Consider the following 25287-nt stretch of genomic DNA (forward strand, 5'->3'; position numbering starts at 1 on the left):
TCTTCCTTTAACTCACCCTAATAAAACAGAGGTTTTAGTTTTCCGACTTCTGTCTTTTATTTTCCTCACGAAGCAGCCCATCGAGGAAACGATCCATTCATCGATGGAATGTTCCGGGACCGACCCCAGCTTCATTTGATGCGGAATACAAGGGATGTGACAGTTCTGCCAGTGCTGCCGCCGAACGAAAAAGTTGGTGCAGGGAGTTCCGATATCAGTTCGAAGTCTGAGGAGAATATTTCCGGGCATTTACTTGAGAAGCTCCGCAGAGAGTTCGTTCTCGCGGATCGAGGACGCACTGGATTTTGACTCCGTGGAATCATCCGCTACTTTCGAACGAGAGTCATCGCAAACCTTTTCCGAAACAGGGATAACCGTCTCACCTCCTCTGAAATGAACGAGGAGCTCGTCCTTCGTCCAATTGCATGACGTTATCAAGAAGAGAACCGAGTCGCTGTTTTGCTTATTCATCAAACGCTTGATCGACTCGATGTACTTCCTCCTCACACCATCGCACATTCCCGGCATGAGACAGATGGCGTCATACGTTCCTTTATCCACAATGACGTCGAAGGCTCCGCTGCACTCAGTCGACAACAGATCGCCCTGCTGAAAATTCATTACAGATGAGTTTTCGGATAGTAGAAAGCAGAACCTCGAAAGAATCATGCTTACCATGAATGTTATCATCGGAGCGACCCCTGAATCGGCAGCGATCCTCCTGGCCAGAGACAGCGCTTCTTCGACGTAGTCGATCCCAGTGAGGTTCTCGAAACCTTCATCATCAGCCTGACGAGGGGGAAAGCATGAGGTTACCGAATTCAAAATAACGATCGAGAAAGCGCGTCATGAGTCTATCGGAGGAGGGAATTGAATGGTTCTCGTGCAGAATATGAGCAATTACTATTCTCATCTCTCACCAGTGTGACCAATAAGTGCCCGTTCCCGCAACCGATGTCGACGACCGCTGCTTTCTTGTCGCAATGGCGGGCTAGATATTTGACGATGCGACGTTCGATCTGCTCTCCGAACCTTGAAAAAACAGTGCTCTTCGGAAAATCAACGATGAGGTTTCTGCTGTTCGATTTTTATTCATTTTCCTGACGGAATCGCCCGCGGCCTACCAAACTTCGCCTGCATCGCCGTGATCCTCAAAGTTCCGTAGCTCTTTTTGGTAAGCTGATTTCCAGCTGAGGGAAGGACACACGACAGTGAGTGAAGCAGGAGAAGACATCCAGAAGCCCCCCAGCTGGAGCGAATAGAATTCATGGTGCCACTACAGGTGGTCGAGCACTCACTATTCCGCAGTCCCCAATTCCGACGAGGTGAGCTCTTCGATTGGATCCGCCATGGCCCGCGGCGCGTTCAACGCGGAGTCATCTGAAAGAAGTTCCATCAAAACAACGATGATTCCGCGCGGCCTGACTGGAGCTATATCGATACCCTGCTGGACTTGTGTATCCCCTATCTAGCTTCGGAATCGGGAACCTGCAAGCTATGCACAAGCGAAGCGCTCGGAATCTCGAAAAGAGGCGGTCGTTCGCGCCATGTCTGAAAAGACGGCGAAGGATCCGAACGCGCCGCAGCTGAGTTAAACTCATCGATTTATGACGTACTGATTCTGCGTGAGACGAGTACTCCCGATGTTTTCGCCGTGCTCGGATCATGATGAGCTGCAGCAGTTTATGCTGGTTCGGCGGCAATTTCGAATTCTCAGGTGAGTGCTCTCTCCCAGCATCGGAGAGAGGATTCTCAGGGCCTCATAAGAGCATGGCAGTGTCAGGGAATCAGAAGAGCCTTTGCCGAGGGGCTGGGGGCGTCAGAGAATTCCGGATTCTGAAGTATCTTCTATTCCGCTGCATCCTCTACCGGCATGTCATCTCAGCCTATCGCTGGATCAGTAGTCTCAGGGGGACGTCCGAGAAACGCTGCCGGGAGGAGGAATTCGCGCGGTCCTGCAATCGATTCCAGACGCGATTCAGAAGGGATTTCTAGCGTCGGCGAGATCAAGGTCGAGAGACGCCTAAGATGAGGCGGCTTGCTTTCGATTCGCAGGCCGTCGACGGCAGGTGACTCTGTGGAATGTCGGACTTGAAGCAAGTTTCCTGATTTCTGAGAGAGGAGAAACATTCCCTCAATGCCTCTCCATAGCAAGAGAGGAGCCGGACGCCCTTCCCGCCCGGGCGTTTTTAAACCCAATCACATGTGAATCTCTCTTCCAGTCGTTCCAAAATTGTACCAGCTGCAACGATTCGTGATATCAGACAGAACTGTGCTCTCAGGAAAATGCAGTAAGTAGAATTCGTACGAAGTTTCCCACGCGATTGGGGCTCGTTTCGTCGGGATCTCCTCACGAAAGAGACCGAGCTCCAATGTTTGTGCATCGGACCTGTTTTCGTATGGCCAAGTGCTCCCGAAGACGATCCGATTTTGTCCGACCGGAAGCTTTCATGATCCATCGGAATGACTCGGTTCCGCTCCGAGATCTCGGCTCAGGGAAGATCCCTTATCATAAATGTCCGACAGAGCTCTCTGGGTCACAGCAAGAGGGTATATGTCCGCAGCAGAATGTCAGATAATGGAATCTGAAGCAATTAAGAATACCCAACGTCATCTTGCTACGGTATGTGCTGGACATTTCTGCTTGGAATCCGCTGTATTCCCGGGGAGTCGCTCTCTCGTTCGATGTGAGGGGATCTAACCCGAGCCGGACGATAAGAGAATCCGAGGCACTGAAGAATTGATTTGAGAGCGTAAATCAGCGTCGAAGTTTGTAGCGAGCCCGTCGCTACTCCTTGGGTTTGTCCCCGACTTCCGGAAACAGTTAACTTCACTCAACTGAGGGTCTATCGAGCGAACACCGAATAAGACAATCTGATTGCGACTCCTCCGTGCAGATTGCCGAGAATATCTAGGAATGTTGTTAATCCTGCACGCCGTAGGGATTGGCTCCTTCGTTCGAATGCGAGACGGTATTCTACACTACAGCATGCATAGGCGCCGACGGACGACTGAGTGTCGACGAGTAGTCTTCGCGCCACTGAGGCCGCCACCTGTTTGCTTTGAAATCGGAAATCAAATTTCCAGACAACGCATACAACACAGTCAGAATGAGGCTCATGTGTGAGAAAATGTGCGGTAGGGTTCATTTTCAGCTTTTGCTGCGGTGCAGCCACGGAGCGCTCCCTTGTCCATCGGTGTTCCGTAGCTCCGTGAAATTTCGCCGCAAGGCGCCCCGTTAAACCAAACAACTCAGTACGAAGATTCCTACATTTCGGCCGGTTGCCCGAAGACTTATGGTCGAAAAGCTCCTTTCGATAGGCATGACTTCCAGGGTTGGGGACCCGTTCTCGCTGGTACCAGCGCGTCCTTCTTGACGAGATAAGTCGTGTTTGAAACATTTATCAGAGTGGAATTCGAGTCCGACGATGTTGTGTGCGTTATCGGACTCGGTAACATGCATTGAAGGAAAACTGCTCCAATAACGAGGGCAGACGAGTGTTTGAAACCGTGGGCTTCCTAGCTCGGATCCCTCCCCTCTCAGGAGTTGATGTTTATCGGATCGATGCGAGAGCAAGGGGCCTTCGTTGTGATCCTTAGAGATGACACTGATCGCATTTGACAGGCCGATTCGGATTCCTCAAAACCGGGGAGGGCTCGCTCGCAGTAAACCGTATTTCGCTTGCGCATCTCTCGTGAACAGCATTCTCCGCTGATGCAGAATATCACACCGCTCTATCGAAACCCTTCTTGGGATTTGCTCAAGTGATCGGGATTCCAACACTCGCGGCAAGCTTCTCGAAGACCACCGGATAGATACACTCTATCTATTACCAATCAAGATCCGAGCATGAGTTGCGTTTTCCTCCAACGGAAAGGTTTTCATTATCACCAACAATGACGCAGCTTTTTTCGAGCCGTGAGTTATCCCCATTATCGAGATCTAATGAATGAATTCGCGTCTTTCCATTATCCCAACCTAATCGGGATCTCAGATAAGTACGTCCGTGGCTCGGTTGCATCTTTATCGCGTACCTCTCCGTCACTGTGAACTTCTCATCCTTGTCTGGACAGCGCGTCACGGCGCGGCGTATTTGGCGTGATTCAACCTCTCATTAGAGATCGGGCGCCCCCATTTCGCGGGGAATCGATCTCCGACCGGGGCGAGCATCCTGCGATAGAGGAATGTCTGTTCTTCCCAAAATCCTCCTCCAGTGCCTCACATCCAGTTCAGGATGAAGACAGATTCATTGTCAGTATCGAGAAGCTCGGCGGACCAGCGATTTCCGAGAATTCAGCGGTTTTGCGCCGAGGCCGATCGATATCTGAGCGCTCCCCCGACGAGGCGAGGAGAGCGGGGGCTCTCCCGCGTCAGGGGGACGGGGGCTCTGGATCCTCAACCGGTAGATGAAACTCCACGATTCGAGTTCACCCCCACCTGCTGACCGGAGGTTCTCCCATTCCACGGGGTCCGGAGAATTCCTCTTCATCGAGGCTCTTCTATTCGGCGATGAGAAAGAGGGGAAAATTATCAGAGACAATTATGTGTCACTTACAGGTCACTCCGCCACGCATTCTGTCTTGTGCGACCCTCGCCGAATCTAATGAGGCAGCGGAAACTTCATTTTTACGGCATGACGGAAACCCATCGGATGATACAGGAAACTTGTCGAGATTTCGCTGAGAAGGAGTTGAAGCCAATCGCAGCTGATATCGATCAGACGGAGATCTATCCAAAAGAACAAGTACGTCCGTCCGCCCTCCCCACCGCCGCGCTGAGGTTGCGACAGCACGCGGCCCGCATGGGTCTGTTGATTACTCTCGAGTCTGGAGACGAAACAAAGCTGAGGTTTCTAAGCGTCTAATTTTGATCGTTCTCAGATAAAAAAGCTCGCCGACTTGGGAATTTTCTCAATGATGACTCCGACTGAATACGGCGGGACGGGCTCGGACACTTTATCGTATGCGCTCGCATTGGAGGAAATATCCCGGGGTTGCGCCTCGACGGGTGTGATAATGAGCGTTCATAATTCCTTGTACATTAGCGGAGTCCTGAAATTCGGAACGGAGGAGCAGAAACGAAAATGGGTCACTCCATTCAGCACGGTAGGTCGTTTTAATACGATAATAATAGAAGCTGAGGGACATATTTTCTTTATGAGAAGCTCGTGGATGAAATCGCATCGATCAATGGGGTGTGCACCGAGGGAACTCGCCGGTGCTACTTCCTGGGGAGAAATGGCCCCGTCCATGGCACCGCTGAGATCTCTCTCTCTAATGATTTCCGTCTTCCAAACAGGGCGACAGACTCGGATGTTTTGCCCTCACCGAACCAGGAGTGGGCTCAGACGCTGGCGGATTAAGCACTTCGGCACGAGTCAACGGAGATTCGATCGTTTTGAATGGGACCAAAGCCTGGATTACGAACGTTGCGGAGGCGGAAGCAACTTTGGTTTTTGCGACGAACGACAGGAGCAAAAAACATCGGGGTCTGAGTGCATATCTCGTACCCATCCCGACGGCGGGGCTCGATCGGCCGAAGAAGGAGCGCAAACTCGGAATCCGAGCCTCGTCGACCGGGCCCATCATTTTCGAAGATGTCGTAATTCCAGAGGAGAACCTGCTCGGAAAACAAGGTGAAGGCTTCAAAATAGCGATGACGTTACTCGATGGCGGAAGGATCGGAATCGCGGCCCAAGCTGTCGGAATCGGTCAGGCGGCTCTCGACACCGCCGTCGAATACTCGGCCAAAAGAGAATGTTTCAACCAACCCATTCACAAGCTGCAAGCCATTCAGCTCAAGATCGCAGACATGGAGATGCGATTGAACGCCGCTCGCCTGCTCATCTATCAAGCCTGTTTCATGCGCGACAGCGGCTTAAGGTTCTCAAAGGAAGTTTCCCAGGCCAAAGTTATGGCGAGTGAAGCTGCTACATTTTGTGCGCATCAAGCCATCCAGATTTTGGGGGGCATGGGTTTCAGCTGCGAAATGCCCGCCGAGCGGCACTACAGAGACGCGCGCATCACGGAGTTGTACGCTGGCACGAGCGAGATCCAACGATTGATCATAGCAGGTCACGTTTTGAAAGAGCACGGTGTGCTATAATTGTTATTTCGTTGACCGTACTTCTAGGAGCGTCTTCGCTGTGCCGCCTGACGCTCCAATGTGTATTAACACGGTCTGTTTATATTGATATGTATTTAAGGAATGCATCGTGATTCTATCGATGGCCCGGTTCCAATCGATTCAAAAATCTAATGGTACGTTTCTGGAGGGGAAACTCGTGGAGGAGTTTTTTTGCACAAATAAAAACGAAGGCAAATGACGGACGATGTCGCACTTTTTTCATGTCGCTGTCAGGCTCGTAGCGAGGAGAAGAGGCTCCACACCCGAGCGTCGCTATCGGGAGGGCGCCGCCGAACGGTCGATAGCATCCAAGAAACGAAATGTTTTTGATGAGTTTCGGTGAGACGGGGGCCATATCTGTGATATGAATTAGTGTGCCGGGAAGAGGCCAGAGCGCGATGGTACCATGGAACCGAGTCTACGTAACACGAAACCGAACAGCGCTGCTTTCTCGCTGTGTTGTCTGACCGAGTTGTCAACCAACGGTGTCGCTTGTCTGCACATGGGTAGAGAGCGAAGGGTGTTCCATAGGCGATTATATTTTCGCGCCCGTCATGAAACTCTACGCTGAAGTAGTCGTATCAGCAATACGCCTCATTGGAGACTAACTCAATTGGGCTCTGAGGCTTCTTTCTCTCAGAAGATGAATTCCAGCCACGCGCATTCTCGTGTACTCATCTGTTTTGTTTCGAGCCCTGCTCGAGCCCCGGTGATCGTATAAGGGTAGGACTGGAAGATCTATTTTGTCCGTCCTAGCCAGAGAAGGACGGCCAATAAAGCAATAAAGAAGAGAACTGCAGAATTCCGTCGTCTTCGAAGCTGTTGTCTGTCGGATTTTGAACGATTTTGCTCATATCGGTTTGGAGCTATAGCCTACAACCATAAAGTGACGGCCTCGTTCCGGAATCACAACATCATTCAAAGTCACCCAGCTCCGAGTCGGGACGATTTCGAGCTGCAAGGCTCTGACATTCAGAGATTGCTCAATTCTCCCTCTTGTGGATCCTGAATCACATTGCGAGAAGTACATAGGGGAGCCGTATCTAAGATTCGGATCAAGCGTTCTGCTTACCTTCCTCTCGAACGAATTCGAGGCAATCGTTAGCGCAAGTGTTGCGTTTCCGAAGAGTTATTGGGGCGACGCGAGAATCCTTGAACTATTCGGCGCCCATGCTCAATACCGCTCCACCACGAGATCTCCCCACTCGTTCCCCTGACGCTGCATGGCAATGCTCGTGGCCAAGCGGTTCAAACTATTCCAAGCTTCCGCTTCCCTTCATTGCCCTAGAGCTCGCTTCCGGTGGTCGCCGAGATCAAAACCGAGAATTCGAGACAATGCCCCTGGAGTTCTGATTAACGACTCGCAGGTCAGAAGTTGTGCACCACCGCAAAGGTGAAAACAGGAAGCCAATCCGGAAGAGGTCGCCGGCTCACAAAGCATGCGACCAAGGACGACCATGAGGCACACCTTCGTTAAAAGCCCTTATCTGGGCTCAAGCGATTAGCGCACGGTCCGAACGATCGACTCACCCGTAGAGCGACCACACGGTGCAAGCGGCCGAGTACAACACAGACCGGGGATATGCCCACGGAAACCGGCTGGCGGATCGTGTGCATTCGCGTTTCTCCGCAATCGGAAGCGGGCGCGGGAGGTATCGTGTGCACCTGCGCATCACAAACTCGATGACGACTTTTCAAAAGGAACAGCAGCTGTCCGACGGCGACCAAAAGTTACCGGACGTCACTACCTCCGATGTTACCGAGAAGCGGATGGCTTTCGCTGTACTCCAGCAACCCAAGACATATCGACTCGTTGTGAGTTTAGAATCGCGTTTTGAGTGGATAGATCGCCCCGACCGACGTTCCCTGACCGTTCTCTCCGGCGTCGTCCGTCTTGCAAAGAGAATCCTCGGTCTCATCTCACAACAAGGTAGCCGTTTGGTGGATCGCTCGAATTATTCCGATTCGAGCCTCTCTGATCAGAAACCCCCAAATGATCGCTTTATACACCATGCGAGCAGCATCGGTGAGGGATCCCTCGCTGAGGAGCTGTGTACTGAATGTCTTGGCAAGCAGCGAGTCGATCAAGTCGCGGAGGAGCGGGAGACCCTATGGCGCCGCGCGAAATCAAAAATCGAATTTCCTTCCTGTCTTTCCATGGTGCTCTACACAACGACGGTAACAGGAAGGAATGAAGGGAAGATAGAAGGGACTGACTCAACTCACCGAGGGGTGTTATAGCAGATTTGTCTTGATTCCGACGGGGTTTTCGGCGCCTCCTTCCCCTCTGAAATTGCGCGACGTTGTACGCTAAGAGAAGCGAGACACCAGGATGATGTTCTCTTCAGCTTTTCTCTACGTAGCTATTGTTTGAGCGTCTCTCAATCTCAGCCTCACTCCGTTTCAATCGAACTCCAATTAGTGCCTCATCGATTCACTGCCTCCTGAATTCGGGATGACCAACTCGACGTGGGAGATGTTTTCGCCTTTTTTTTCTGGCGTCTACAATTACGGCTCCCGGTGAGTGGCCGCGGAGCTCAGGCCGAGGACGACCGAATCGATCCCAAGGACTCGAGCGCGAACTCGAATATATGGCCTGATGAAGGATCACTCGATCTGTACGTAATAACACGTCTCGTTTTGCCACATCAGTGAGCCTCAATACGCACGGACACGTATCCACGCATCAGATGCTCCGGGAAGGCTCCAGGGAATCCGAGATAGTGATTAACCGCTAATTCGCGTTGCTCCCTACTCAAGACAGTCCAGCTGAATGCTTCCATCAGCAATCACTGGATGGAGGATCACAGGATAACCCTTCCGTATCGGTATTGAAATCCCGAATTCCATGCGCAGAACTCGCCGGGAGAACTGAACTCGAACTTCTGTCAGGGGATATCGCAACAGGATCATCGTTTGACGATGCGAGCGAGCCGCTTTCAAGAACACCACTCTAATCTCGTATGAGAGGAGAGAAACAGGGATTTTCGGCTCGGAATGAACGGAGCAAAATCAGAGAGCCACCAAAGAGGAGTGATATTTTCCTTCATCCATAAAAAGTCTTCGACAAGTTCTGCAGGAGAGAAGGCAAAGAAGAGCCACTTAGGATATCGTCCCGCCGACCTTTTCCCGCGTTTCTCGCCCCTTCGACCCTCCCCCCCCCTACGCTGCTCGGTCGTCTCCGGAGCCAAAGCGAGCGGGGTACAGAGTTTCGATGGTCGGACGAGATCTCTGAGTAAGCGGCGCTGTATATTCGCGCGCGTGAACGAGTGAAAGTGTTCGTGCGGATATCCTTCCGTCGGTTCTGGTGCACAGTCGCGCGGATAAATCATCTTAATCCCTGACTTTCAATTTTTCGGTAGCTTATCAATTCTTTCCTCGCTTGAGGCTTAGACCAACTTCTTAAAAATGTTAGCTGCAAGGCTTAGATTTGCGCCGAGCGGAATGATTCCAGGCCGAAGGCCCGCCGGCTAGCCTCTGCGGAGGAGCGGTCCAAAAGTTTCATTTTTTCGAAGCGGAAAAATCCCCTCGGCGCGAGGAGATGACTTGGGTGAGTCGGACGACGAATCAGACACCGGGTGAGCTAATGCCCAGTGCCCATATTTGCATCGCGGATCTACTTGTCCCTCTCAGTCCCAAAGTCGCGTAGGAGCGCGGCTCTCGTCCCCGACATGAGCTCTGAACCGTTTTGCTCCCAAATTCGTTTTCCCTAATCGAGCTCATCATCATGTCTAGTTCGCACGCGCCCCTGACCATGGGCGCTTCTCCTCGGAGCGCCTCGCACTAACGGTGGAAATGCAAGACATTCTGGGAGAGGAGAACTTTCTGATTTCTCCATGCCAGAAGCAGCGGGAACACGTAGAGCGCGCTGACTGGGATCCGTCGAACATCACATCAATAAGACCGCATGAACGATTCCCGCGATCTTCGACTCCGCTCGAGGTAGCGCGGTAAGGTCCCCCGGAGGCTGGAAGATAAAGAGACCAAACTTAGTTCGACCTCGTACGCATCATCAATTATATTGACGAATCTGAGCATCGTCTCCGTTCCTATCTCGCGCGTCGTCTTCCTTCCGAAGTGTAACATACGGAAGTGATATAAACTCGCAGCACGTATGAACAGCGGGAGAAAAAAACTAAATGAAGCCCGCAAAGAGGGATTCCTTCGCTTCTAAGCCCGCTTCCAGCGTGGGATCGTCACGCGTCCTGAGCACAGTCGAGCGGAGAGACGGTGGGCTCCACTGCGGCTAAACATGCGGGTGGAAAAAAGACACTGAGTATAACTCCTTCTCGCGTTTGAGAATGATAATCGGACTTTGCGAGCGCAAGACTCACAAGAACCAAATAGATAACACGGAAATTAGTTCCCGTCTTCTATTCACTGGATCCTTGTCGACTCTCCTACAGGACCCGTTCGAGCCTGTTCCTAGATGGTCGCCCCTCTTCCTTCGCTCTCTCCGTCCGTTTCCTCTCCCACGCCGATCTCCTTCCCCTCCCTGTTCCCACCATAGAATGCCCCTCTTGACTCTTGAAGTCGAATCGACCTGGAGCTATGTACAACTATCCGCCTCCTCGTCCCACCGACCCGTGGTACGTGGGACCAACTTTGGGCACCATAAGCGCAAAAATGCCGACGACGATATGACACGCGCAGAAGTAGGTAGCGGCGAATGATCACGCCGATAGGAGTGCCTCGGTGGAGGATATCCCATGTCCCATCAATGTCCCATGTCTCTGCAGCATCTGCCGACCCACCGGACTAATCTGGGTGGGGATGCTTGTTTTTTCCGTGGGGTCGATCGCGAATTTTTCGAGGATGAGCTATGAGATACGGCAAGGAGTCTCCCCTCAGCAGCCTATCGTCGTCGTGATATAGCATCCTCGTCATCAGCATAGGCAGGGCTGTCTTCGTCGTTGTTGTTACTGCGGCGTCCCCCGAAGGAGAGCGGGCGTCGATGGATAACTGGCAGACCACACTGTATAAAAACGTTTCCTGTTGCCATGAGCGCGATGATACAGTCTGGTCGGTCGGTCGTTCGATCTGCCCGACGACTAGCTCGATGGGTGAGGGCTAGATGGGATATGTTTTTTGCACGGATGCCAGGAAAAAACAACTGGCGCCACCTGTACGAATCCCCCGTCACGGCCTAACATCCGACGGGGTGTGCAAGCGACATCTCTGTGAGGGGACTCACACTTAAACTCATCGGTGTGAATGGCCGAAAAGGATTCCCCGGTCCTCGGATGAGGCGAGAGGAACAAGAGAAGGAAGCCCAGGTCAGCTAGCTAGAAGGGGGAATGGATTCGTGAGGTCTCGGAGTTTCATCGCGACAGCATATGACTCGCCATCACCGACTCGCACCCCGCCATGAGGAGTTCACGACTCCCAAGAATCGATACGATTGGAGTACAGTCCCCGGGAAATGCGTCCTGCTGGAAGAGATGAATTCCCACTCTACTTTCGAATCAATCGAATGGCTAATTAGATGAAAACGCGGAGGAGGCGACATTCAATCGCACGATCCAGCTGATACGAAAGTCTTCTCCGACGACAAACCTCGCCCGGATTCTCTTGATAGAACCGTCATAAAAACCAGGGGGCCTCATGAAGTATGCAGTCGCTCGTCCCGCGGGAGGACCGTTCTTATAACAGCGAACATATGAACGGATATATGTACATATGCCGATGGGGAGGGACACCATTGGGTTTTCAGGCTGTAATAACGGAAAACACAATAAGAAACAAACGCGGTGAGCCATTTCAAGTGCTCGAAGAATGAGGCATGAAGTCATTTCTGAGAGAAAAATCACGCTCCGTCGAAGACTTAGTTTTAGGAAGGCTTGGAGGCCCACATCGGTCAATCAAGGGTGTAGCTATCATTGCGAACTTGGGAATCTTCACGTTTAGCCGAAGGATTGTGCATCAAGTCGGACTCTGGTACCCATCTGACCTCATCGCTTCAGCCCTTGGTCAAAAACGCCTCGGTGATACACCTTCATAACTCAGGTCGCGAGAATGTTGACTGAACGTCCTTTGTGAACAGAAAGAATTCGCAGAGATACAGACGCGATATTCGTGACCAGTAGACGTACGATGGAGGTGGAGGAATTTTCGGAGATTTTCATTTGGCTGTTTTCAACTCGTGGAAGGGCGCAGCACAAAGCCTGCGTCACAGTGCTCCTGATCGGGGGGGAATGTGTAACATCACAGAAGAGTCTTATCCCGTCAGAGACAGTTGACCAGTCAATCAAGCCGCGATAGTCTAGGTAAGGTATAGACTCTCGAAGGGAGCTTGGATTCTTCGCGAGGTGTCACGCTCGTATCGAGGGAGATCATTTCAATTAGATGAGGGTATTTGATATCAAGCCGAGTCGGGAGCAGGATCTCTTTCAGGGTCTCCGAGTCAACCATCTCGACAAGGGCTCGCGGATATTCATGCTGTCGAACGCAACGAATCCGCATCTTCACAAGTATTCTTGTGTAGGTTCTAGCTTACAAATGGTGCTTCAACCATTCTCATTTGAGAATATTGACCAAGAGACGAAGACTATCTCCTTACGATCCATTTTCCTAGCTAGGCTCGGCCATCCGAACATATCATGAGATTTCAGCATCAAATCGACCCAGTCATCAATCTCGACTCTAGAAGGAGAAGAATGCTCAGAGACTATCGAGTCTAGCCTCTGTTGTTCCCCAATTCCGCGGGGAGAACTCGTCATACAGCTAGGCTGGACGACCTCGAATTTTTCGGGGTTTCGTGAATAGCAAGGTGTCTCAGTCAGGACGATCATTCGACTGTCGAGAGAGAGATGCCTCAATCGACGGGCACTTCCCCGATGTCGAGAGCTCGCATTCCTTTCTCCCTCGATCTCGGATTCGCGCTTGGAAGCGCATGACTTCTTCGATGCATGATGCTTGAGCCGGAGTAGTCGGATTCGTTCCGAGACTTCTCATTCTCCCATGAAACGCGCTGGAATTCTCTCCGCGTCCCACCAAGACCAGGAATACACTTCAAACGATGTGGGAGTCGGTCCCCGATTCAAGTCAGCACTCCCCAATCGTTTAAGGAGTTGAATCTTCCCTAATTGAATTCTCATGTTTCACCCCTCGTCTCAGGATAGTACCGAACACGATTCGGCTCTCCGACTAGGAAATTCGCTCCGCGAGGACTTCCCAGCAATCGAGAAAGTATTTACGCCGACGCGTCCCGATGTGCCTTTCCTCTCATTGAAACAGTGAATTCGGTGGAAAATCATCGAGTGTCATTGGCCGAGGCAAGAAACGCGTAATTAGGGAGAGAAACTTCTTGATTCAGGGATAGGATTGGCCTGAGCTGGATTTCATCAAACCTTGCTATCCAGAGAGGTGAACGGTACGCACGGGACCCAAAAGTTATGGACAGTTTGTGCTGCTGAGAACTTCCCTGCCGATGCTCGGCGAGTGTGGCCATGATCGTGGTGAAGGTCGGGCCTGACCCCATAGCAACGCGGCCACACAATGTGGGGTCCAAAACACACATGGAGAGGTCACCAAATCCGCCCATGGTGCAGCTTCAACCCTTCCCCCCGACCGCACGACCACCATCAGACCCCTCGCTCACGATTCTTCTCTCTACGGTCGGTGTGATCAGCCGTCGGGAAAGCCCTCCATGGGAAATGAAATAAAATTCTACCAGAACGTCCACCAAAGTGATCTCAAGAGTTCGCATACTTCCGGCTTGAGAATCTGCCTTCCTCTCGAAGGGGATACCGACAACCGTGTCTCGATTCCGTGGTGCATGCGCGCATGTCGATGTTTACAGAGTGAAGCTATCGTGACAAAAAGCTGCAAACGCAAACTCCCGGGCCATAGGGCCGAGCGTCGTACGCTCCAACTCATCGTTCAAGCTTCTTACGTAACGTGGGCAGAACGTAGCCAGAAGAAATGAGGAAGCCAGGCTTTTTCGAGACCTCGGAGGCCGACATACATGAAAAACTTCGGCGAAGGAAAGCCGCCATGGACCGGGAGATATGCGCGACTCTCGTTAGACACTGAACGGTGCCTCTCCTGCCATCGGAGCGAATTGCGTACGGGAATCAGCGAGCTAAACGAGACCCGTGATGGAGGATTTCAATCGGCACAACATCCACGCCTTGGAAATGAATCACGTAGACTTCGACAGGTACGATAGACGTGCGTCGTCGGTTGCCACCGTCGAACAACTTGAGACGCAAGACCAGAAAGTGAAAAATCAACAGTTGGCCAACGCAGCCTATATCGGCTTGTTGACGATCATCATCAGTTTCGGTGAGTAGACGGGCGATCTTAACCCTCCCTCTTGACTCTGGTGGTCTCTATCTACGATTACAGCACATCGACGCCCTTGATCGACATCTGATCATTGTCGGATTCCTCTATCCGCAGACCGATTGGGAGCAATGTCTCGCTCTCCTTCGACGAGCTCAAAGAGAGGAGACATCATTGACTCCGAACGATATACATATGTAGTCCTATCAGGGAGACTCGTGGAAGGCTCCGCGATCCTCTTGAGCAGCCGAGAGGCGATGCTCTCTGACGGTCGAACACGCCATCGATGGGATTTATGGCCCTGCCGGTCACTTCAGGCTACCCCTCACCTATATGGTATATCGTATGGATCCCTAAACGGTCCGGAATTGTCATGAGTACGGCAGCGATCGAGTCGCCACTCAGATCACGCATTTATGCAGCTCCGTGAGACTTGCTGCCTCTGACTCAGCTAGTGCGACTCCACAACGTCGACAGACTCCGGGACGCCTGATAACAAGCAGCAATGGCGAGCAGAGTTCTCGTGATGCGCATTACGATTCCACAGGAGTGCGCTAGTGCGATACCAATTTTCAAGAAAATCCATCGACCGTTTCCTTATACCGAGAGATGGGGAGATCCGTCAAGTGTCTGACCCACGGATCAATGAATCCATTGATTGCTTGTCGACGATAAGTTTGCGGAAATTCTGACAAGAATGAGTGAATATTCTCTCGAGCTCATGGAGCTGATATGTCGCCACTAGACGCCTAATGGAGTTTTGTGTGGGTGAGCCCACAAGCGATCGTGACTGAAGTGTAAGCACTGGGTCTTCACGCTAGGCAGCACTCGGCCAGCAATTACTGGAACAGAAAAATGTAGTCAGATGCTCCATGACCTTGCGTCGCGAGATTGTGTGGCGTCAAAAATGCGCGACCTTCGAGCTCGTCGTGGCGAATCAGGTCAGGGTGAGCCGAGGGCCGTAATACCATTGCTGCCATCAGCGATCTTATTAATCGACGAGTCCTGCGATGACAACACATCTCGTCGCCGTGTTCGCGCCGTGGCAGGCCCTGCACCATTCTCGAATAGGGGAGAAAGTATCTACTATGTCGATATCCGGGTTTGTCTTCAATTGCTCGAGTTTACATGGGGGTCTCGGCCGATCCGGATTCTCGGGGAGAGGCGTCCCAGAACTGTTCAGACACGAGACACGAGCCGTCAAGGGTGGCGCAATCGCCCCTCCGAATTCCCCCTTCTATTCGGAGATTGTCTCGCCTCAGAGGTGGCATACCCGACAAGGGGATTCGATGTTCCATCGAGGAAATATGATGAAGCTGGTTCATCGGATCATCCCGTTCGAGTACTACCGTTCCGGGAACAAGCATGATCTATGTATTCCGGAAGCGTCGTCAGACTCGCGGTATCTGGTTCTCTCGTCTCCGACATCCATTCTGGGAAGGAATCCTGTCAGTCATGAGCAGTTCTCATATCAAGGAAGTCACGATTGACTCGTGGCATAGTTCTGTTGCGCCGGTGAACGAGGAGCCGAACACTGCCATCCATTCGCTCCAAAAATGGGCTCCGCGTATTTATATCTCCCGAACCGGCGTATTCATTCATGCCTGCTAGCCTATTTCTGTGACATAACGGTTGCGTCGACGTTCACGGAATGGCGGAGAGGACGAGAGAGAGAGGGAGGAATAGCTCGTCGAGTGCAGCTGAGAGTCTCCGGCGCTCCGTACCGAAACTCACGGATTTTGAAGGACTCCGAGCCAGGAACAGTTTTGACTGCACGGCTCGTTTATTTCTCCGACGATTGAGTGAGGAGAAATAACGCTCCTCAGATCCTCGGAATTCTCAAGGCCCTCGCCTCGCATCCGGATTAAATCCTGAATCAAATTCGTCGAATCGGGAGGGAGATGTCGACTTCCGCGCGGACCGTCGACCCCTGAGGGGTGATATTGAGAGAAATGCTGCACGTCTGTCGTCCAGCCGACAGACTATCATCAGCTGCGGGCTCCGTGACGAGCACTCCATGATTGGAGTTTAAACTCGACGGCTCGAAAACCGGTCAGGGGGCAGGGCTTGACGAAGGTCGCTTTGCCTCGCGGAATCCTCCGCAAGGTCAATATCAGCGCGGCAATTGCATGTTCCCCCAAGGCCTGAACCTGCTGCTCCGGCAGGTTGCACTCTCCATCGCGGGATGAGGTGCCCGGAATAACTGATTCGAGGGTCGCGGATTCCGGGAACAATCCCGAGACGTTCCAACGGGCCTTCGAGGGTTTCATTCGTAGAAAATCATTCATACGCACGGTTGTTCGAGATTTTGTGATCCGGAGTCAGAGTCTCTCACTCGGACCATTCTTGCGAGAAGCCCCGATGGGGCGGGGGGGGGGGCGAGGGGAGAGTTTTCGTCAGATAATGAAATTTCATCTTTTCCCCCAGTTTCCGCATTCGTCTTACTCGCATCGTTCATGACGGCGGAGTGGGAGTTCTTGCTCCATGATCGTCAAGCTATCCTCAATCTGACATCATCGGGGCTACCGGAGAACATCTTGAGCATTGCTTCACCAGAGTGGTCAGACAATGTAGTTAAGGTATGAAATCTGCGCTTTCTGGACCGGAGTCGAGAGGGCTTTGAGCGATGACAGTACCGGAATGCGTCCCTCGACTGACTGAGCGGATAAGTCATGAGTTCCATGATTCCCACCTCTATCCCTCTTTCCCTTTAATCACAGAGGCGGGAGAAGGGAATGAATGATTTGCATTCGCAGGTGGAGATCCGCGTGGTGGAACGGATCGATCCTCTGGATCCGAACAGCTCGACTACCGAGAAGAATCGAACGACGTACCTCGTTGATCTGAGAGCTGGAATATACCAGGCGTGCATTGTGCTTCCAGGTAGGACCAGGCCCTTTATCGAATCAGGAAGAGTTGCAGTAGAGCGTACGAGCGAGTTTCGATACCTGGGGGTTCCTGGGAATTTACGTCTGGATATTAGTTTACCTTCGTCGTTGTCGTCCTCCTCCTCTTCCAGAGCAAGAGAGAATCCACGCGGAACGTGTGGGGGCTTTTCCATCATGCGTCTCGTATTTGGCGCTGACGGAAGACATCAATCGAAAGAGGCTCGTCGACCTCTACCCTTGGCTTGAAAGTGAGTGGAATCGACGAACGATGCTCGCGCAAGAATATTCCGGAGCCTTCAGAAGAAAGGAAGGCGAGGGGGGAGGCTGGCTGGCCGGTTAGGCCAATCGTTCCTTCAGGAGAAACATTGAATATGTATAACTTTCAGAAATGAGGAACCTAGCGATCTCATGCTCCTTGGTCACGCTAATCTTGGTAGCATCGACGATACTCCTCGGTGCGTTCGGCCTTGTGTTCAAGCAGCTATCAGCTCTCATGGTGACAGGTGTCCTATTTCTCATGGCTGGGATTTTCGGGATATTCACCTACTGCTTCATGATTTTCAGACGGTGAGTATCGAGAGCAAGCGTCGAACAATCGCGATTTCCGAGACTCCGATACCCACTGTATACCTATGTACAACTCCGGCATATGCGTTCCGTTTCGTGCCCGCTCATACCCGAACGATTCTCCTCCCTTCCAGAAGCTACCGGAATAATTATTCTCCCTTCCAGAAACCATCAACACGGAGTGCACACAGGGACCGCTTATGACAAATTCCTCATGACGAATCCCATCCTGACAAAATATCGTCATTACGAAGGCGGCTGGGCAGCTCAATTAGGGGCGTTTGGGATTTTTCTATGCTTCGCCAGCTCGGCGATGTGGTTGCTTCTGGCGCGGTGCCTCATTAGGTAAGTGGGCGCATAAGACGACCACCGATAAGACGACCAATCAACAAGCAGTCTGAAGCGAGCTTTGCGGCTTCTGCCGTCTAATTACGCAACCCCGTCGAGCTAATCAAAAACGGAACCTCTTCCATTGCAGGCTTTGGTAGGGTTGGCTCGAGGCGCAGCGGTGCTTGTGGACCAGTCGTAACCTTGGATGGCTCGTCAACTTTGCGCAGGCCTTGCATAGAAGAGGTGCTCGTATTCAGCCCGAGCCCGGAGGGAACCACATCGGCCACCTCTGGGGCTGACGAGGACGGCCCATAGTACCGATCCGGCGCCAGACGAATCATGCACCAAACTGAGCCGCCCCATTCGAACGCTGCCTCCCGATCTTCGTGCATCTCGTACGTCTGTACCTCGCTTACGGCCCCTCAAGGGTCTCGATTCTGTTGACTCCTGAAGCAAGCTGCCTCTTCAATCCCGAATATTGGGAGTTGAAGTTTTTTCTTCGTGGCCGGTCAGGAGCGATACTCTGGAGATTGATGATTTACTGTAGGAGAAAAGCGAATTCATTGCCCACGGCCCCGTACCGGAATAGATGCTCGGGGCTCCGTACTCCATCAATAGGATGCCTCTGACGAAAACCTGGCGCTCCATCACAATACGGAGCGACCTCTAGCACAAACGACCTTGTACAGCCCTAGCTAATTGTGTATTGTAGTCAGATTTAGCGAGTCGTTGGCGGAGTAATTTGTAACACGAACTCCCGTAGACCTCGAGTGAAAAACGCTGCCGTGACGACCCGCGCGAATATGCGCGTCTATTGTTGTCGTATCGACACAAACTCGGATACATGTGTGTACATACGCATGCCGAGCTCCGAGTGGACTCTGACTCGGAGCTGGAGCTGGAGATTCTTCGCTTGCGGCAGACGATCTCGAATACCTAATTTTTCTAAGATATTTCGGACTTTCCAAACCAATCCGATGCGAGATGGGGTTATTTTGTGATTATTAAAAAATTCAATCGAGGAACGCAGTGACCGATATTTTTTTTTCGAGGAACCAACATGCCTTCGAGACGGGGTTGCCGACGTGGGAACGATCCATCCTGAGGAGAGACGCCCATGCCTCGGATTCTATTGCTGCTTTCCCACGCAGAGTTGACGAACGGGCATTCCAATACGACAGGCGTAGCTGTGAGGAGTATCTTCTCGGGGTTGTTCCATTGTTAGACAAGTCAGCGCGATGATAGATGCTCTTCATCCAAAACAGGACTCGACACTCCACACCGCGATCCGATCCGTCGCTTCTCGCTGCTGTCGCCTTCCTGAACGCGCTCTCTTTCCACTGCTTGTTGGTCCCACCGACCGATGTTGCTGCCGGTTTTGGGAGCAATTTTTCTACCGCTGCGAATTTCCGCGCCATCGGACATTTTGCGGCTCTGAGAGATCCACTGCCGGCACCCGAAGAGAGGAGCGGGGGGAGAACAACATTTTCACCGCCGATGCCGCGATTGGCTTCCTCTCAGTCGTTCGTTCGTACGCTGGCGCTTCGCTCGGTAGTGCCGCTGCTACAGACTACTGCGATCAGCAGGAACAGAGACAGATACGCAATGGCGGGCGCTACGGAGTCAGTTATTGTTATCAGGCAGCCTCGGTGGGGGATGCCCGCGAGGAAGTATGAGTGTGACTTCGGCTATCGCAATTATCTTTTCGCGGAAGACTGCCGCAACTTTCCACGTCGGCTCTAGCGATCCGATCGGCCCCTCTCGCGTGGGCGTTAGCCATCAGTCAAACAGTCAGCCAGTCAATCAATCAATCAATGGATCACCTGACCGCCCGGGAACTCCGTCATTCCGTTTATACAATACCAATGCCGCATCCCGTGTCATCCTGTGCGTCCAAGGTCGGCCGGCCTGCCCTCCTTTAGCGTTTTGGGAGCAATCTTTCGGGAGGGAGAACTCTTCCAATTTCCCTAATTTCGATTGCGGATATCGATCGTGGGCAGGATACGATTCCGCGTGTTCCCCCGAGGGAGATCATTGTGCTCATGGCATCTGTGTAATTTGTGTAGCATTCTGCGAGAGCGTATATCTCGAGCCGAGCGAACTGTGGAGGTTAGCTTTTCACTCGTCCGCTCCGAGGATCGCTGAGGAAACAGCAACAGGATCCGGCGACTTTTTGTGTCACATTCGCAGGGGAGGCGTGGTTGTTCAACTGCCACTGTGGCGCACAACCTGCTGCTGGCCACAATGGCTTAGGGGCGTCTGCGGTGGCGGCGGCGGCGGCGACGACGGTGAAAACGACCTCAGCCAATCGGCTCTTCAGTTTTTCCCTCGTCGCATCCAGACCTTGCAGTTTTTCCTCTCGAGCTTCTTCCATCGCAGACAATCGAGCGGCCCATGGCGGACAAGCGCAGCATACAAGCAGTCCGTTTGCCGCTGTCAGACCAGTGGACAACGGGGAGGTCAACAAAGCGGTCAAGAAAAAAGGCGGGCTTTCCGCTGCAGATGAGGAGAAATGATGTCCGACAATGAAGCCGATCGCCGACTGCCTAATCTCGCCGAGTCCATCGGGATCTCCGGCCGCCCTCGCTGTCCAACGGAAGTTCCAGATTCCGGCCCGGGGATAATTTCCGAACCCACAACCGGCACCGCTGGATACGTTGGAGACAGTTCTACGATTCCACAGGGGGGGGGGGCAGGGGTTGGGGAATGGTTCCGCGTAGCTCGACGCTGCTGGCGGCGAGGGACGCGAGCTCATCACTCTGCGACGGATAGTCTCGATCGTTCTCCCACAGACTGAGGAATTAATCCTCCGGACTAAGCGCTTATCTCACCGGAGGAGATTACCGAATGTAAAATGCGGTGTACAAGCGGCAGTCTGTGGCCTGGCTGGTCAGAATGTATTTCCTCCTGAGAAAGTTGTACGTCGAGTAAGTCCTTTCTTCGTCGGAACTCGTTCGTCGCCTCGCCGACCGGGCTACGAAAAGAAGTGATGCTGTTGACGGGCAGAAGACTAGTATGTTATCTTTTCACGTAAAGAGCCGCGTACACTGCCAGTCTGATCCACACTCTCCCTCCCCTCGCCGAGCAGAATGCCGCCACGTAGACGACAGCATCGCTTCTCTTTTCCGCTCGGTCGTCCAGTGGTTCCCCTAGGGCGGCACTGACTGAGGAGCTCCTTAATCTGGCCAACAGCATGCGCCGCGAGAATGAAGACCGCTGAGTGAGTTCAACGACGGCGACAGCGGCGACCAGAGAGAGGAGGAAGGAGAACAAAGCGTTATTTGTTCCATGCTGAAAGGCGAGAAAACACAACCCTCCCACCCGCCATGATACACAGAGATTATCTATGGGACTTTCTGGGATACGCTTACCGATCCCTCGACCGGCTATCAGTTTCTCTTACTCCATCTCTTCCCGAATTCGACATTCGGAAATTGAGAGCAGGCGGCCGGGGAACGGAAGTTCCCCTATCAGAAACTATTCTAGTGTGCGGCGAGTCAGCCTGTTTTCCGAAATTCCCATGACGACCTCTCGTCACTGCGCTGAACGTGACTCCTTGTCGTCTCCTAGCCGCCTATTTGTCATCAAGCAGCTATCACTTGACTTTACATAGTTCGCTCCATCACTTACTCATGCAAAATTCATCGCTCGGCACAAACAAACTTACACACTCACTTTTGTTCGAGCACACGGACACGCGCACGCCATCACGAGTAGGCTTATCACGACCGCTGGTCGATCCACCCACCCGCCTACGCACGCTCCCTCCTAAGGGTCTGAAGACACGCACCGAACTTAATGACGTCATTTACGAAACTCATATCATAATCAAGAGTTGCCCTTCTGCGCAAAAGTTCGTTCTCGAATTTCGGGAGGTTGATGAAGTCAATTATTCGTTTAATTTGATTGTCCTCGAGGCCCATTTAGTACTCGACTATGGCGTCGCGTGCGTCGTTGTGTTTCAGCTGATTCGCATCTTCCGAATTTTATTTTTTATTATCTTATTTTGCGATGTCTGCGTCGGATCCTCGAATTTTCGCCCTTGATCGGAATCCCTGCGGTCGCAACCTCTCGGATTTTCGATTCTCCCAATGTCAAGAGTGTCCCCCGCGTGGCGGCATTTTCCTACTGTCCAATCATCGATACATATACGATTCTCTCTCAGATCGCTGATTTCTGCATGTTCTTCACGAGATTCACAGCGGGGGGACTCCGAGTGCGAGTTGAGCCCCGGTCCGGGATGCAAATGGTCCAAGAATGACAACGACGAGCCATCTCTTATGTTCGTTTCCGAATTGAACCTAAAATTTCGCGTGCGACGACGCACGCCGGAGAAAGCGTTCGACTAGTATTCATATCCACGTCTCCAGAAACGAGGGCGTAACAGTGTCGACAGAAGACGAGCAGCACATGCTGTTCAGATGATGCCCACTTTTGTTTGGAAAAATGACAAACAGTCTTCTTTTTCCAAGCGATTCATCTCAATTGGAGTCAGTTTTTCCCAGCGCCGTCTGGTTGGCAGGATGCTTCCATTCCTATCGCGCGTTCCATCGCAGAAGTCGCCCGAATCGTTCGCAGAGCAGGTCGAGCAGCAAGAATCACTCAAGGCATGTGTCGCTGAGATCTTTCGCCCGAGGAAATCTGTCAGCACGATTTCCGCACGGATCAAATCACATCTCCGGGCTCCGACCGGGATCGACAAATTCTTTACGAATTCTCCTTATTTCTGCATTCTTCGGGAAAGCATCCTCGACTTCAATGCGATGCTCTAATCTCGTGGCCGGGATCAGCTACGAGCCAAGTCGGAGATGATCAACAACCTGTCGACGAACGAAATTTCCGCTGAGATCCGCCATCGTCCTCCGCTAGCGAACCTCTCCCATGGCAATGGATTAGGGCGGGAGATGGGGAAGCGCAGCTTCGGAAAGGCAAATTGGTCTTTCGGCTCGGAAGCTCGGAAAATCAGCATTGATGCTCTGGAGTGCCGGGCAATCCAGCCTCAAAACTCTGCTTGATTATCTTGACTGAACTCGGGAGATTCCCGCACGCAGGGCTATGTCCCCATGCGCAAAGAGAAGCATCTAAGGATGCATCGCTTTCCCCAATATGTGAATCAAGTTCTTTCCCGCTATATATATGTATATAATATTCCTTAACTCGCAAGTATCTCGGAACAATTTCGCAGGAAGCTTGTCAATAGTCCTGCGGCTGCGCCAGTCATCACTGTCCACTACGATGTGGGGCATCCCGGAAAGATGTTCAAACAGTCGAAACGGGGAACCGAAGGAGGGAGAGCGAAAGAAAAAGTTCCGTATGCTTTCTCGCCGGGGAAGGAGGGGGATAGCAGTTCATTCAAAACGTGGCCGACACGGGTTGGGGAGCTTTTGAAGAATAGCATTCCCCCGCGCGGGACGACACCAAATGTCGACCGATAAGGAGACGACATCGAGGGTCTCTTCCTTCTCAATTTAACGCGACATTTGATTCCCCCCACCAGCAGCGCCAACACCGTCGGTCGCCACCCTTCGCCGAACTCATCGATGCCGCATGAGAGGTTCGGCGGCATGGGACCGAGGTGAATCTCGGAACGAAGAGTCGGAAAGCGAATCGGGGAGCTGATTCCTTCACTGACCGACTCGGAGTGGAGCAGAGCTTTGAATCGAGCCTCCTTTCTTTGTCGTTCTGCAAAAATTTTCTGCTGACAGCTCCAGTGCTTCGCCTGATCTGAAAAAAGTCGATCGATATATGAACTAAAACTAAAAAACACCATGGGCTATCGCACGCTCTTCGATGAGAATTAACTCAGGGCATCTCCGGGGCCGACGGCCGCCCCCCCTCGCGCCTCCGCCGTAGACAACTGAGATGTGAGACTGTGATTCATGACTTCCGAGGAGACCAATCCGTCGTCACTCATGGACTTTAGCGAAACGACATTCCGAAACAAGTTATTTCGCACTCACTACGTGGACGCGGGCTCCCACCTGGCGTGTTCTGGAGGATATCGTTCCGCGAACCCTTCTCTGAGTCAGCTGAGGCGCAAGTCACAAGCTTGCGATTGCGTCGCCCAAGGAGTCCATTGACGCAAAAGCAACGGCGAGTGAAAGCAGCTCAGGGGAGGTGGGCGACGACGAAGGTTGAGAGAGACGACAACCGGATCGAATTGATTTATTAAGGACACTTCCGGACGACGAGCGATTCTGCAGCTGCAGGGGAAATTGGGAGCGTTTTTGTGGAGAGCCGAGCCGGCTTTTCCCGTTCTTCACTCCGGTCCGCAGACCACAAACCGTTTTGCGCTTTTGGAAAAATGTCAATCCAGACGATTTTTTCGTTTTCAACGAGCTAACAGGAACTCCAAGCGACTGAGAAAATGTCTACAGGCAAGGGTTGCTTCCAGTGCTTCGCTCCTGCAATGATTCTCGAGCTTACCCTGGAATTAAGGAAAGAAGGAACGCATATATTCAGACGAAATTCGGCAGAAATTGTCTTGCACGAGTGGAAACTGATTCAGCGCCTGCTGCCTCGCTCTGTGGATCTGCGCTGTGAAGAGCCTCCGGGGTCGATTGAGTTAAGAGCGATACCGATTGGGGGAATCATCGGAAAAGTTTTTCCCTCGGTGGCGGAGGCGGTAGGGGACGAACAAGATGCAATCGAATCAGGGCGCCGACGTAGAAAGTCAGTTCGTACGCGCACGCGGTGATTTATTAACGCGGGAGCCAGTTTCGGTAACGGCATCAAACAAGCGCAGTTTTCGCTATAAGTTCTGTCTGATGCGCGAATCCAGCTCGTATACACTCAGACACGTAGCTCGCATGGTCGAACATGATGGATCAGTTTCGCGCTAAATTTCGTTAGGGCGGCCGACCGAAACTAGCTATCATCCCGATCCGCATTTGTCGGAATGGGTCCAGACAGAATACAAGCTGAAGACAGAGTCAGAGCCGATCCCGGAAATCTAAAATCTAGAGTGGTGCGTTGCCCTCTTCATTTTTCCGCTCGCCTCCGACAAGAAATTTGAGGAACGTCAAGCAGAGCTCGGCCGGATTCGGGCGACACAATTCAAGAACAAGCAAGCGAATGATTATCCGGAGA

The 25287-nt window shown here is 52.2% G+C and overlaps 3 protein-coding genes across 3 annotated transcripts; 2 read left to right on the forward strand and 1 right to left on the reverse strand.

Annotated features, from left to right (window-relative positions):
- Positions 1-34: 34 nt before the first annotated feature.
- Positions 35-1652, reverse strand: LOC100899504 (EEF1A lysine methyltransferase 2). Its single transcript, XM_003742708.1, has 7 exons — positions 1617-1652; positions 1299-1380; positions 1125-1190; positions 921-1032; positions 676-789; positions 384-609; positions 35-226 (listed from the first exon to the last, which is right to left on the reverse strand). The coding sequence occupies exons 2-7, from the start codon at positions 1349-1351 to the stop codon at positions 132-134; spliced, it is 666 nt and encodes a 221-aa protein (XP_003742756.1). The 5' UTR covers positions 1352-1380; positions 1617-1652; the 3' UTR covers positions 35-131.
- A 572-nt stretch (positions 1653-2224) lies between these two features.
- LOC100899648 (short-chain specific acyl-CoA dehydrogenase, mitochondrial) lies at positions 2225-6242 on the forward strand. The gene is made up of 4 exons (XM_003742709.2): positions 2225-2291; positions 4559-4745; positions 4882-5106; positions 5300-6242. The coding sequence occupies exons 1-4, from the start codon at positions 2287-2289 to the stop codon at positions 6104-6106; spliced, it is 1224 nt and encodes a 407-aa protein (XP_003742757.1). The 5' UTR covers positions 2225-2286; the 3' UTR covers positions 6107-6242.
- A 7984-nt stretch (positions 6243-14226) lies between these two features.
- On the forward strand, positions 14227-18217 carry LOC114828196 (uncharacterized). Its single transcript, XM_029111295.1, has 6 exons — positions 14227-14413; positions 16841-16992; positions 17170-17296; positions 17433-17549; positions 17688-17868; positions 18034-18217. Exons 1-6 carry the CDS (start codon positions 14227-14229, stop codon positions 18215-18217), a joined length of 948 nt encoding a protein of 315 aa, XP_028967128.1.
- The last annotated feature ends 7070 nt before the right edge of the window (positions 18218-25287 follow it).

Source organism: Galendromus occidentalis, unplaced genomic scaffold (genome assembly GCF_000255335.2).
Source record: "Galendromus occidentalis unplaced genomic scaffold, Mocc_1.1 scf7180000077430, whole genome shotgun sequence".
NCBI lineage: Eukaryota > Metazoa > Arthropoda > Arachnida > Mesostigmata > Phytoseiidae > Galendromus > Galendromus occidentalis.